This window comes from Bufo bufo, chromosome 6 (genome assembly GCF_905171765.1).
Source record: "Bufo bufo chromosome 6, aBufBuf1.1, whole genome shotgun sequence".
Lineage (NCBI taxonomy): Eukaryota > Metazoa > Chordata > Amphibia > Anura > Bufonidae > Bufo > Bufo bufo.
In genome coordinates, this window is record NC_053394.1 from 360693257 (window position 1) to 360709057 (window position 15801).

Sequence of the window (15801 nt, forward strand, 5' to 3'; positions counted from 1 at the left end):
ACATTGTGCTTTGCTGGGTATGCTGTGAAGAGACTACAGCGCTCACCAGAACTCCAGTGAGCACAGCGGCCTCTTTTAGCAGCTGATCTTTGGGGGAGTCAGGAGTCAAACCCCTGCCGATCATATACTGATGACCTATCCTCAGGATAGGCCATCAATATCAAATTCCCAGAGAACCCCTTTAATGCTTCAGCATACCAAGGCATTTTGAACAGTTGTATGCTTCCAACATTATGGGAACAGTTTGGGGAAGGCTCTTTTCTGTTCCACCATGACTGTGTTCAATGTACAAAGCAAGATCCATGAAGCCATGGTTGGGTGAGTTTGGTGGAAGAACTTGACTGGCCGCACAGAACTCTAACCTCAACCCTATCGAACACTTTTGCAGTGAACTACAATGGAGATTGCAAGTCAGGCCCTCTCATCCAACATCAGTGTCTGGCCTCACAAATGCTCTTCTGAATGAATTGGCAAAAAATTCCCACAGACAAAATCAAACATCTTGTAGAAAGCCTTCCCAGAAGAGCAAAGGTGGCACCAACTCCATATTAATGCCTATGGACTTCGAAAGGGATGTCATGAAAGCTCCTGTGGGTCCTCCTGCCTTCCAACACCAAACGGTCCACTGCTGATATCGTTTCTCCTGAAAACCATGGTGTAGAGTGGAGGTGTTCCAATACTTTTGTCCATTTAGTGTAGCATTGGTCGAGCTAGTATAACCTCTGCCATAGCACAAAAGGATGGATTAATATGAAAATTCAACGAAGATGAAAAATAATGACAAAGATAATAACCACAAGAAAGCAGATATTTCCCATAGGAAAAAAATAATAATTATATATATATATATAAAACATACAGGGTTGTACAGAAATTTCCGCGTTTTTTTTTTTAAAGACATTACACTGTGGATTCTGAAATTTCTTGGTACAGAGGTAATTTTCTTGGCACCTGAATAATTCTTGAGGCTATGGAGAGTAAGGGGTCTCCTTGTGTGGCACATATTTGGCGAGGGGTAGTCTCTAGGCTAATGAATGATATATCTGGCACTGTAGTTGGATCTTGCTCGCTCAGTTGATGCCACTATCTGTAACAGAAGAAAAACAACATCACAATTACCTATGCTTTATACATGAAAGGTTTCTTCTCCTCATAAACAGTCAGAAGGATTTACAATTTCTTTCATATCGGGAAAAAATTGCTACAGTATTAGGGTGTATTCACACGATCGTATAAAGGGTTCCGCATCCGTTCCACAATTTTGCGGAACAGGTGTGGACCCATTAATTTCAGTGCAGCTGCAAAAGATGCAGGGTGGGAGGGAGGGACAGTATATGTGAAGGGTATGGCCAGCCTTACTGTCCTAACAAAGTGGAAGGTGCTTCCTGTTTTCAGATGCAGTGCAGGAAAGTAAAGGTTGTAGACTATCTAAAGCTATAGTACATGATAAATTGGAATGACTAAATCCACTACAGAAGAAAAAGAAATTGTAGACTAAAACAGACAGATACTTTAAAATGCATTAAAGGGGTTGTGCAAGAACGGGGGGAGGTGGATTGGCAAACCCATCCCCCACCTGTAAAGGGAAGTTTGCATACCTGTTTCCTGGCTCTGGGTTCCCGCTCCTTCTCCTCCCGGCATTTGATGCTCCGCTTGGCTCCCTTAACTCTTTTACATTGCCATGGCCAGTGATTGATATTCACAGTGAGGGAGCCCAACAGAGCAGCCCAGGCCTGGAGGAGAAGGAAGCCAGCACCGGAAAGCAGGTTAGTAAGTTGGCAGGCCCGGCCAAGTGGGGGTGATCTGCCAACCCCTCCCCCACATTCGTGCACAACCCCTATAACGCTGACAAAGGCCGTCTGATCTTCACAAACTGACCACCACTACACAACCCACCATACAACCATGATGAAATGTAATATACGGTCACTTACAGCTCAGTATCTCCCATCGACATGGGTCTCTCCAGTGCCTGTTTTCTCCTCTGAATGCCGTCTAGGATTTTTTTACGTGGTCCGAGTGGGATTCTTATGCTTTTCAGGTCATGGTCCGAACAGAGTGTGAGAGCTGCCAAGTCGATCTTCTCATCCTGAAGCACGGAGACCAGCTCAGACATCTGTAGTGAAGCCAAGAACGTCTCCAACGGAGTTGTGTCCTGCTCTCCTTCCTCATCTAGTCCTAAATCCTCATCTTCCCACGGTAACTCCTGCTCATTTCTTGCCTCCAAACTGCCAGCGCTGCCGATGCTGTCATCTAGACTTGTAGAACGTTTTAGTCGACTGCGTAGCTTCACCTCCTCACCTTTCATATTGAGCGCAGTGTCCTCCTGACTTCCAATGCCACAAAGCCCACTGCTAAGATAGTTTCTCCTAAAAACCATGGTGCCAAGGCCCGGTCTGGTAAACAGAGAATCATGTCCAGAATCTGTGCTGACCTCAGAGTGGACTGACTCCACGTGAAGTCCAGGGTCACTCACTGCTCTAGACAACGAATCTTCTTCATGTGAAAACATATCTCGAAGGTGTTGGCGAGCCCTGTCCCGAGAGCTTGCGTAAGTTCCCTGCTTGACGAACATAACATCGTTGCCTAGCTGAAGTCCGGAGAGTGAGCGCACGCTTTTCCTACCGTCTTCGTATATCTTAAAAGTCCCATCGTTCTGCTTCCTTCTCTCCAGCTTCTTCTGCATCTTAGTTTTGCCCTTGGTGGTGCCGGCAGCATGTGAATATGGCATGGTAGAGAGCAATGTGGCACTCGGGAAGCGTTGGCTCACTGAGCTGAGGAAAGGAAAAAACAGTAAAGAAAATTACAGTACAGATATCCAAATTATTGATTTTTCAAGTAAAAAAGTGTTGAGAGCGTCGTAAAACACTAAGACCCCTTTCAGACGAGCTAGTTTTCCGTGCGGGTGCAATGCGTGATGCGAACGCATTGCGCCCACTCTGAATCCGGACCCATTAATTTCAATGGGTCTGTGTACATGTTTATCACGCATCACTTGTGCGTTGTGTGAATATCGCAGCATGTTCTATATTTAGCGTTTTTTCACGCAGCCCTGGCCTCATAGAAGTGAATGGGGTTGCATTTTTCACTGATGGTTGCTTAAAGAGATGTTGTTTGTAAACCTTCAGTTTTTTTATCATGAGCGTGAAAAACGCATCAATGCACATTTCACCTGCGCAAAAAAAACTGAACAACTGAACGCAATCACAGAGAAAACTGACTGAACTTGCCTGCGAAATGGTGCAAGTTTTCCTGAACGCATCCGGACCTAATCTCTTGTGAAAGGGGCCTAAGGGGGAGATTTATCATCTCCCTTACACCAGTAAGCTAGTTTTAAAAAAATCGCAAGCTGTGTGTTGATGACTTTATGCAGTACTTTTAGTCCGGCTGCCTCTCAGCGTGGGCTGTCGTGCCTCCGCCGGAACTCCGCCCCCATTATAGTCAATAGGGACGGAGCGGCAGTCCGGGGGCACACGTATACTAGCAGCAGGACGGATCCGACAGGCTGTTCACCCGCCGGAACAGCCTGCCGGAGTCCCCTGCCTGTAATGTGAAAGTACCCTAAGGAGGAGGAGGGGGTGTAGGCGATTTATTATGAGGGAAATATCTGAAGTCGATTTTGCTTGAGACTGTGTTGGAGTACTTTTAGCTAAATTGATCAAATATTGCACTTTGGCCTCATGCACACGAGGAATATAACGGAATTTAAGGACAGAATGCAAAACGGAACCTTTTAGAGGCATTATGTTTTGTTCGTCCTAATAGAGTTCTATGGGTCAGTGATCAGGGGCAGGGTGTTCCAGTCCACAAAGGGTCAGTGATCAGGGGCAGGGTGTGCCAGTCCATACAGGGTCAGTGATCAGGGGCAGGGTGTGCCAGTCCATACAGGGTGAGTGATCAGCCGCAGGGTGAGTGACCAGGCGCAGGGTGTGCCAGTCCATACAGGAGTGCCAGTGGTCCCAGAGCTAGTGAGCAGGACTGGCCTGTACCATAACTGTTCCTTCTGCTGCATTTCTCTGTATTTTCTGACATATGAAACAGAACTGCAGGAGTAGGCCTTGAGACATAACAAGATTAGTTATGTCTCAAGGCCTGTTTAAAAAGCCAAAGACTGACTTATGGGACAGCTGTCCGCCAACAGGTGGCGCAAGAGGCACAACCTTTTTTCTTTTTGGAATGAATTTGTAATACCTGCCTCACAGAAGAGCCTTGCATTATTTATAAGACAAGTGGTGCTTATGTGAAGAAAGAAGGTATGTAAAGTTTTAATGTATTATTCTAGAACCATTAAGAAAGATTTACTAGATTTAAAGAGACGCTGTGGGCAAAATGAAGACTGTGGTATACCTGGTGCAGGCCCGAGGGGGTGCAGCATGAGCTCAAAGAAAGAATCCATGTACCATGTATACCCCAATTAGGCCCTGCACCAAGCGTGACACTCTGCTTTACAAACCTCACTTCATTAAGCAACAGATCAACCGCAACACTTTCAATGTAATCAATTTCGGATACACCGACACGTGACCTATAACAGTAAGAGTACTGTACATGTAGGTGAAGGACATTTGCCCTTATTGCTATTATGTAAAGCCAACTCCCTACTTTATTGCACTTTGAAGGAATAACCTGCACTGTGATTTAGGCTGTTGTGTGCACCTATATTGTTTCATATTGTTGAACTGCATTTATATGTTTATTGTAATATATCTTGCTCATATACACTGTTATTACACTGTATTTGCACTGCACTGTGGAAAGGGTTAATGCACAGTCAGCTAATACTAATGATTGTGTACCTATGCAAGGACCTTCTGACTGCAAGGACCATAGACTATACAAGTCTATGATAGACAGAAATTGTAACGCTGTTTCTGTTTAGGCTGTGCTTCTCCACTCCACACCTCCGACTAGAAGGTACTAGTTTAGCTAGAAACTGTATATAAGGAGAGCAGTCAGAGCCCCTAGCTGTCTGTAGATAGGGAGCTGTGTTTATGAAAGATTCTGCCGGTCTGTACATAGGAACCAGTGCTTAGTAGGAGAGACTCTGCCAGAGTCAAAAGAAGATGCTTATATGGGAATGTTTAGCCACACACCCTGGGTTACCAGCCCGTTGATCAGGGAGCATTCCGGACTACTGATCCACAGACCCTGGCTCACCAGCCCTCTGCCCAGAGTACCAGCCTTCTGAGAGAGCCTTTCTCCTACCCTGACTATCTGGACTTCTTTCCCATTGGAGTGCACCACACCGTACCCTTCTCTGCAGGGAGCAGCAACACGTGGTGACACCCCAAACCTGGCCACTGCATAAGGAGACATTTATCACACATTTCTAGACAGACAGCAAAGGAAGTGTCAGCTGTATCATTGCATTTTGGACATTCTTTAGTTGGGCAAACATAGAAAGGGTTGATCCTCGTGGAAATTTCAAACAAAAATTATTTAATCTGGAAACTTTCTAACGTTTTGTGCTAGGAACAATAACCCCGCTGGGCTGAAACAGAAAACAAGACCTGATTTTGCAATATTAAAATGAATGCTATACAATGTACGTACACTGTAATTCAGGTGTGAAATTGAGATGACATGATTGAGAACTGTGATGTCATCAATACTCATACATATTCATTCACTTCTATTAATTTACACATGCAAATTATCTGTTTGCTATCGGCTGTAAACCTCTTATTAGCAAATGTTGGTGTTTAGCACTGGTGGCTATGATTAAGACTCGGTGGCGAGTCGAAACGCGTCAGAGTGTGTGTTCTTTTCACTGTGTTCTATTTTGTCTTTTATCCACTTTCTCAATATAATGTGGATTTTTTATCAATAATCTGGATCATCTCTTTAGGCCTCGTGCACACAACCGTACCCATTTTGTGAGCCTCAAACTGTGGATCTGCAAAATATGGATACCTACCGTGTGCAATCCGCAATACTCTTGTCCGCAAAATAGACCAGAATAGGACATAGTTCTATCATTTGCTGGACAGACATACAAATGCTATCCATGTGCTGTCCGTTTTTTTTTTTGTTTTTTTGCAGACCCATAGAAATGAATGGGTCCATGTGCAATCCGTAAAAAATGCGGAATGGACGCGGATCTAAAATACGGTTGAGTGCATGAGGTCTTAAAGGGGTTCTCCAGGAGTACAATATTGATAAACCATCCACAGGATCATCAGTATCTGATGGGTGGGGGTCCGACACTCAGCACCACCACCGATCAGCTGTTTGAAGAGGCAGTGGCGCTCCACATAAAACGACAGAGGGCAAAAAAAAGACAAACGGATCCTTCACACACATCATCACCGTCTTGTCACCGATGTCCTCATGGATACGGAAGTGTGAATAAGGCCTTAGTCAGCTACATAATTAACTATTTGTGGAGTTGGAAAGGAGACAAATAAGTGACTGTTCACACATAACAGATTCTATGATGACAAGAAGGTTTACAATGCAAGATAGATAGATGATAAATAAAAGATAGATAAATATGAAATAGATACATAATAAATGATAGATAGAGATACATTCAGACTATAGACAGACAGATATATAGATGAAGATAGATAGATAGTTAATAGATAAATAGATAGATAGATGATAGATATATGGATGATAGATAGATAGATAGAAGACAGATAGAAGGATAGATAGGTGATAGATAGATATTCAGACGATAGACAGACAGATAGATGAAGATAGAGAGATAGTTAATAGATAAATAGATAATAGATAGATGATAGATAGATAGATACATAGAAGGATAGAGAGATAAATAGATTGATAGAGATACATTCAGACGGTAGACAGACAGATAGATGAAGATCGATAGATAGAGAGATAGTTAATAGATAAATAGATTGATATAAGACAGACAGACAGATAGATAAAGAGATAATAGATAGATAGACAGATAGATAAAGAGATAATAGATAGATAGACAGATAGATAGATAGGTCATAGATAGATAGATAGATAGATAGATATAAGATAGATAGATAGATAAATAGATAATCCCAAAAATCCTTATCAATTAAAATACATCAAATCTGTGCACAAAAATTATGGAGTCATTACTCAAACTGGTGTAAAGTAGAACTGGCTAAGTTGCCCATAGCAACCAATCAGATTCCACCTTTCATTTTTCACAGCTCCTTTGGAAAATGAAAGGTGGAATCTGATTGGTTGCTATGGGCAACGAAGTCACTTCTACTTTACACCAGTTTGAGTAATGAACCCATTAATCCCTTAGGTGCCTCACAATTTTGTAATACAAGCTGCCAATCACCCTCTCGTTGTCTATGTACTTATTTTTTTTTAAACTCGTTTTATTGAAAATTTAACAATAAGCATGGTTCAGCATATTTTGAAGCATTGACACCCCACGCAGGGGGGTCTCCAGCTCCACATAGTACAAACGTGATACATAATGTGTCAAGTGATTCTCAGCAATATTTCGCTACTTGGCATCAAACAATACAGCATATCTACTTTCTAGTGTTTAGACATTTAATGCAATGTTACCCTCCGACACAGAGTGCAAGTGCACAGGTTGCAAGGAGTGATTTGAAGAGCACCACTCTCCCCACACTTTCTGAAATTTCCCTGGGCATTTTCTATGTATGTATACTACTTTTTCCATATTCATTGCATGGTTCATCAAGGTCTTCCATTGGTTCACTGTGGGGACTCTATCCGCCATCCACCTCAATGCTACAGCCTTCCTAGCCAGGAAGAGGGCTTCCCCTAGGAATATTCTCTGGTGATGTGTCCACTGTTCCTCCTCTAATATCCCTAGGATACATATTTTTGGGCAGGCTCCTATCGATACAGGCACTATCGTAGACAGAATCTCTAGAACCTTGTTCCAAAATACTTGTAAGTGTCTGCATCCCCATATCAAGTGCCAGAAATCAGCGCTCCCCTCTTGACATCTATGGCAACTGCTGCTAGGTAGTCTCCCCATCTTATAGAGCCTGAGGGGGGTTAAGTAGCTTCTATGCAATATGAATAATTGTATCAGTTTATTATTTACCGACGGGGAAACCTTAGTGGGTACCAACATAGCCTCCTCCCATTCTTCAGCATCAAGAGTTGGGATATTAACCTTCCATTTCGCTTCTACTTCCAATGGCTGAAGAATCATGCGATCACCTAGTAAATATGTGTAGAGTATAGAGATAATGCCCTTAGGTCCCTGCGATCTTAGCACCCCTATCAGAGGATATTTGGAAATGCTGCGACCTGTCCCTCTAAACTGATCATTTAGGGCGTGCCGTAACTGAAGGTACCGAAAAAACAAAGAATGGGGAATCTCAAATTTCTCCTGTAGTTGTTGCAAAGTTCGTAATACGCCCTCTTCATACAGCTCAGCTAATGTCAACACTCCGCATCCCTTCCATATCCCTGCACCCTCCAATGTTTCCAAGTGCGGCCACATGGGATTGTCCCAGAGCGGGATTGCATCTGGTAAATCTGCATACGAATTTAATTTGGCTGCTTTCCATATTTGGTTAGCCAGTCTATGAGCAGGAAGTAGTTTCCTGGATACTGTACTTGGGGACTCCAAGACAGGCCACAGATTAGAAAGATTAAGATATTCCCTCAACCAATATTCCGGTCCTGGTAGTTCTCCCTGTTTGACCCATGCCGCTATATATTTCAACTGGCCGGCTAAGTAATATAGAAAAAAATCGGGTAGAGCCGCTCCCCCCCTCGTCTTAGACCTCTGTAATACTTTCTGCGAGAGCTTCCTCCTAGCCTTTCCCCACACAAACGCCGTTATCAGGGAGTGCAGCCTGTCAAAGAAGGCCTTTGGTACCGGGGCGCATGCATGTGACAGGAGATACAGGCCCTTGGGGAGCAGAATCATTTTGACTAGGTTCAATCTCCCCATCACCGAAATCGGTAATGCCTTCCAAGTTTTAAATTTATCAATAAATAAGGACTCTATCGGTTCTATATTTCTCGTCACAGACACTCCAGGGTCCCTTGTGATCACGATGCCAAGATACTTAAACTGGTCCACTACCGGTAAATTATGTATACTCTCCGGCCACCCATGATCCCAAAGAGGCATAATAGCTGACTTCGTCCAGTTTATGAGCAAGCCCGAGTATGTGCCAAATTTCCCTATTACCTCAATTGCTCTGGGCAGAGTCAGCTCAGGCTCGTCCATAAACAGAAGGAGATCATCTGCATATAAGCCTATCTTCTCCTCTCTGTCTCCTCTAGAAATCCCCATAAAGGACCTGTCCTGCCTCACTCTTAATGCCAAATGTTCGATTACCACCGCAAACAAAAGGGGGGAGAGGGGGCAACCTTGTCTAGTACCTCTATGCAGAGTAAATGAATCTGACATGGTGCCATTTACTAGTATATTTGCCTTAGGTCTCTGGTACAGTATCTCCACCCATCTTATGAACCCTGGGCCAAACCCGAATTCCTTCAGGATCCGAAACAGGAAAGGCCACTCCACAGAGTCAAAGGCCTTAGCCGTGTCAAGTGATGCCATGGCCCATTCACGCCCCTCCGCCACTCCTACCTGAGCAATAACCTGAGCTCTCCTGATATTGTCAGAGGTGGTCCTCCCTGGCATGAATCCCGCCTGATCCTGGTGTACTATAGACGTTATTACTTTATTTAAACGAGAGGCTAATAATCTGGTTAGAATTTTGTAGTCTAAATTGAGCAACGAAATCGGCCTGTAAGAGCCACATACAGTTGGATCCTTGTCTGGCTTTAATATAACAACAATAGTTGCATCATATAAGGTCTCGGGCAGTTGGTGACGCTGGAATGATGCTGAGTACATCTTAAGGAGTTGGGGGCTAAGAGTTTCACTATATCTAGAATAAACTTCAATTGGGATCCCATCCGGGCCCGGTGCTTTCCCAGTTGGTATGTCATGCATGGCTAGCTGGATTTCTTCCAGAGTTATATCCTTGTCCAGGAGGGTCACTTCCGCCTCGCTAAGCTTAGGATGTTCCACCTCTGAAATATAGTTACTTAACTCCCTCTCCGTGTAGTTAGCTGCTGTGCTGTACAGCGATTGATAAAACCGTTTGAAAGCGTCAAGTATTCTCTGCCCGGATTCCTCCAATTGTCCCTCAGGGTTCAGAATTCGAAGTACCGGGGGGGACGACTGGTTGGCTCTAGCAATCTGAGCTAAAAGCTTGCCCGCTCTATCACCAGATTCAAATGACTGCTGCTTCATAAAGAACATTTTGCGTTCACTTTTCTCCTTAAGATGCATCATATACTCCCTTCCTCTAGTCATCCACTCTATCCTATTCCCTTCTGTGGGGTCCGAACAAAACAATACCTCCGCCTCCCTACATTTATTATGCAATTCTACTTCCTGGCGGGACGTGTCCTTTTTTACATAGGATATTGAGGACTTCAGACATCCCCTCAGGAAGGCCTTCAGGGTGTCCCACAATAACAATTCCTCTGTTTCATCTCCCTGCACATCCAGGAATACTCTCAGCTGATCGGGGATTCTATCATTTTTTGTCAATAAAGAGAGCCAGAAGGGATGTATTCTCATCTTCCCCCCTCTAGATGCAATCCCGGGAGTGTCAAAACGTGCCACTACTGCAGCATGATCTGAGGGTCCCCGCGACTCATAGTTAATTGCAATCAAGTCCGTATAACTAGCAGCATTTCCCAGGACATAGTCAATTCTCGAGAGTGCCCCCCTAGCGGGAGTGAAACAGGAGTATTCCCTCAACTGCGGGTTTCTAATCCTCCACATATCTATCCATCCCATTTCTGCAGCAATTCTAAACAGAGTGGTCGTCGAGTGGACTCCAGTCTCTCTCCCTTCAGGCGGCCTAAATCTATCTACCTCTTCCTGCATTACCATATTAAAGTCTCCCATGCAAATCAGCCGGGTTGAGGGATACTGCGCCACAAACCCCAGGATAACATGAAGGAGTGAAATACTCGCCGGGGGGGGATTATATATGTTAATTATTACATACGGGATGTGGTCAATAAAGCCATACGCCATTATATATTGTCCCTCCGGATCAGCAACTGACTGCTGCGGTTCCCACAGGAGGCCCTTGCGCACTAATATAGCCGCGCCTCTAGAATTTGATGAGCCATATGACTGAAGTGACCACTGAACCCATTGTTTTACAATTCTGTGCCCCGTGTCAGCCGTCAGATGAGTCTCTTGAAGTCCCAGAATGTGAGGGCTATAGCGTCGTATATGCGAGAACACCGCTATCCTTTTGTTCGGATTTCCAAGTCCCCTCACATTCCAGGACATCACTACTAGAGGTCCCATAGTACAATCTTAAAGTTATCCTTCCAGTAGTACAGGATGTCATCCGGCCCTTGTGGAGTAACCTCACCCATTTTAATAGTTCGCCCCCCTCCCACACTACTGATGCATAATTGATGTGACCATGCTTTCAACAACTTACAAAACATATAACATAACAGATAAACTTCTAATACCTCTGAGCAAACATCCAGTGCATGCATCATAGTATTAACTAGGTGACAATCTATATTCGGAGACCAGTGCGGGGTGAAGATGTTATGCCCGCACAGGTAGCCGAGCATTCCCTGGTCAATGTGAGTTTCATAGCTGCAGGTACATCTAAGCCTCAATAGGTGCAGACACTCATATTCAGACAGCCTGTGAATCAACATCTACAGTAGGACTATAACCATGCTTACAATGATCTGCTATCTGAAAGAGCACCATATTGCATTCAAGTAATGCATATTGCATTCAGGTAAAGCTAAATATTGCACCATATAATAAGGATAAACCACTCAGTGACAAGGCCTCTATAAAGTGCCTTTTCAGAACTCAGTAATACTTGCAACTCAGTCCCAGTGTTTCAGATCAGTGCATTCTTGGACGTCTAGCAACCCAGTCCTCAGCCTCCTTTGGGTCGGTGAAAAATATCGGCCGTTCGCCATCCACTACGCGTAGTCGCGCTGGGTAGGCCATCGAGTATTGCAAATTTAATTCCCTGAGGCGTCTCTTGACTAAGACGAAGGTGGCCCTCTTTTTCTGCAAATCCGCGGAGAAGTCCGGAAAAAGTGACACGTTGGTGTTTTCGTGCATCAATACACCTTTGCTCCTTGCTTGGCTAAGAATTAAATCTCGATCCTTCCAATTTAATAAACGGGCGAGCAGGGGCCTTGGCGGTGCGCCTGGAGGTGGTGGTCTGGCCGGTACTCTGTGCGCCCTTTCAACTGCATAGGCCGCTGAGAATGTGGCTGTAGGGAACTGGGCCTTAAACCAAAGCTCCAAGAAGCTGGCAGGATCTCTCCCCTCCGCTCTCTCTGGCATCCCCAGGATTCTTACATTATTGCGTCGGGCCCGGTTCTCCAGGTCGTCGCATTTCTGCCTCCATAATCCAACGGCTCTTTCCACCTCCGTCAGCCTCGAATCTAGCGGCCTGGTGTAATCCTCCAGCTCCGACACCCGATCTTCAGTGTGTTTAACTCTTTCCCTCAGCTGTTGCACGTCATGCCTCAACAGGCCCAGGTCGACACGCACCTCCTCAATTTTGCAGGTAAGGGAGGATTGGCAGGAGGAGATCGCTGTGAGGAGCTGCTCTGAGACCGCTTTCAGCGTTATCTCCGGTTCTCCAGCCTCATCATTTTCTATCTGCTGCGCGGCCTGTCCGCGCGTCACCGCTGCACGTGGAGTGGCGGGAGCCGCGGCGCCATGTTGGTTTTCCTGGCGGGCATATTCTTTAAGTTTGTCGGCCGCGGTCTGCGCCTTGCTGGGACCCATATCTTGGTTCCTGGGTTTCCTCCGTCTCCTCTGCACTTGCCACTCTGAGTCTGAGGAATGCAGCTTGGCAGGATTAGTCAGGATTGATACCAGGGACCGGAGCCGCTCTCAAGTGCGTGCGGTCATGCCGGCAGTTAGCCACGCCCCCCCGTCTATGTACTTTTTCAAGACCGCAGACCTCAATATTACCCTTATGTACATTGTGAAAGTGTTCTGAGGCCGCAGACATATTGCGTAAGCCGGGGCCTGTTATGTCATTACGTGCTCTGCCTAGTTGTGCAGCCAACATCTTGTTAATGGCAGCTATGAATTAGGAATTACATACAGTACATGATGAGAGTTTCAGTCTATAAATGTTTTATTAGGACACTCTATACCTGTGCTGGTTGCAGTGCAGGCTTTTTTTGATACCATATATTTACTGATGTTGCGGCGGCTGCCTACACCAGGGGCGGACACAGGCAGCAAAGGGCCCCTGTGCAAAGGATGTACAGTCAGGTCCATAAATATTGGGACATTGACACAATTCTAAAATTTTGGCTCTATACATCACCACAATGGATTTGAAATGAAACGAACAAGATGTGCTTTAACTGCAGACTGTCAGCTTTAATGTGAGGGTATTTACATCCAAATCAGGTGAACGGTGTAGGAATTACAACAGTTTGCATATGTGCCTCCCACTTGTTGAGGGACCAAAAGTAACGGGACAGAATAATAATCATAAATCAAACTTTCACTTTTTAATACTTGGTTGCAAATCCTTTGCAGTCAATTACAGCCTGAAGTCTGGAACGCATAGACATCACCAGACGCTGGGTTTCATCCCTGGTGATGCTCTGCCAGGCCTCTACTGCAACTGTCTTCAGTTCCTACTTGTTCTTGGGGCATTTTCCCTTCAGTTTTGTCTTCAACAAGTGAAATGCATGCTCAATCGGATTCAGGTCAGGTGATTGACTTGGCCATTGCATAACATTCCACTTCTTTCCCTTAAAAAAACCTCTTTGGTTGCTTTTGCAGTGTGCTTTGGGTCATTGTCCATCTGCACTGTGAAGCGCCGTCCAATGAGTTCTGAAGCATTTGCCGGAGTATGAGCAGATAATATTGCCCGAAACACTTCAGAATTCATCCTGCTGCTTTTGTCAGCAGTCACATCATCAATAAATACAAGAGAGCCAGTTCCATTGGCAGCCATACATGCCCACGCTGTGACACTACCACCACCATGCTTCACTGAAGAGGTGGTATGCTTAGGATCATGAGCAGTTCCTTTCCTTCTCCATACTCTTCTCTTCCCATCACTCTGGTACAAGTTGATCTTGGTCTCATCTGTCCATAGGATGTTGTTTCAGAACTGTGAAGGCTTTTTTAGATGTTGTTTGGCAAACTCTAATCTGGCCTTCTTGTTTTTGAGGCTCACCAATGGTTTACATCTTGTGGTGAACCCTCTGTATTCACTCTGGTGAAGTCTTCTTTTGATTGTTGACTTTGCCACACATACACCTACCTCCTGGAGAGTGTTCTTGATCTGACTGTTGTGAAGGGTGTTTTCTTCACCAGGGAAATAATTCTTTGGTCATCCACTACAGTTATTTTCCGTGGTCTGCCGGGTCTTTTGGTGTTGCTGAGCTCACCGATGTGTTCCTTCTTTTTAAGAATGTTCCAAACAGTTGTTTTGGCCACGCCTAATATTTTTTCTATCTCTCTGATGGGTTTGTTTTGTTTTTTCAGCCTAATGATGGCTTGCTTCACTGATAGTGACAGCTCTTCTGATCTCATCTTGAGAGTTGACAGCAACAGATTCCATATGCAAATAGCACACTTGAAATGAACTCTGGACCTTTTACCTGCTCATTGTAATTGGGCTAATGAGGGAGTAACACACACCTGGCCAAGGAACAGCTGAGAATCGAATTGTCCCATTACTTTTGGTCCCTTAACAAGTGGGGGGCACATATGCAAACTGTTGTCATTCCTACACCGTTCACCTGATTTGGATGTAAATACCCTCAGATTAAAGCTGACAGTCTGTAGTTAAAGCACATCTTGTTCGTTTCATTTCAAATCCATTGTGGTGATGTATAGAGCCAAAAATGTTAGAATTGTGTCAATGTCCCAATATTTATGGACCTGGCTGTACCTGCCCCCCCATCACACATACAAATATAAACATATATGTGCAAATAAAAAACATCTTGTGAATGTTTACAATATATATATATATATATTCTTTTCATACTAGGTCACGCCTCTAACTCTGCCCAAAGCATAACTATACACACCCAGTCCCCTTAATGCCCCCACATAGTAATTATTCCCCCTTTGTGCCAGTACACAGTAGTTATGTCCAAATATGTGCCCCCTCACAGTAGTAATGGTCAGATATGTGCCCCCTTCACAGGAAGTTAAAAAAATATACTCACCTATTTCCTCATGATCACAGTTCAGCCGCTGGCGCTCCACAGCAGTAGCAGGATGTAGTGTCACACATTGCTCTGCTGGTCGGTGTAGGAGGAGGAGCACAGCAGATTCCCGGCCGCACCGCTCCTCCTCCTACACAGACCAGCAGTGTGATGTGTGACATTACATCCTGCTACTGCTGTGGAGCCAGGTCCATATTTAGATTTGATGATGCCCTAGGCACTTTAGTGACAGCTTTCTCCCCCCAATGAAGTCCATAGCTGATGGTAAAATGCTCCCTAGGCCTTCAGCTATCCCTCAGGACTCCCTCATACACTTGGACAATTAAAGGACTGACCTGTTCCGTGTGCGCTTGGCAGCTGAAGGCATCTGTGTTGGTCCCATGTTCTTATGTGCCTGCGTTGCTGAGAGAAATGATGTTTTATTATATACAAACGGGGGCGTTACCATTACACCTAGAGGCTCCGCTCTCTCTGCAACTGCCGCGCCCTCTGCACTTTAACATGGGCCGGTGGTATGACATTTTCACTGCCAGGCCCTGCCAAAGTAGAGACAGCAGAGCCTCTAGGTGTAATGGTAACGCCCCCATTGCTCCTAGAGGATCATTT

General features: G+C 44.8%; 1 protein-coding gene across 2 annotated transcripts in view; it reads right to left on the bottom strand.

The window, feature by feature from the left end:
- Window positions 1–864: 864 nt before the first annotated feature.
- The window catches only part of USH1G (USH1 protein network component sans), a 47574-nt gene continuing 32637 nt past the window's right edge, over window positions 865–15801 (bottom strand). Inside the window, exons 3-4 of one of the 2 annotated variants that reach the window (XM_040435713.1) lie at window positions 1935–2774; window positions 865–1087 (exon numbers count right to left, since the gene is read on the bottom strand). In XM_040435713.1, the coding sequence (XP_040291647.1) occupies window positions 1084–1087; window positions 1935–2774 (844 nt within the window). In that variant the 3' untranslated portion in view covers window positions 865–1083. Of the gene's footprint in view, window positions 1088–1930; window positions 2775–15801 lie in introns of those variants that run through there. The other variant, XM_040435714.1, reaches the window with a different exon arrangement.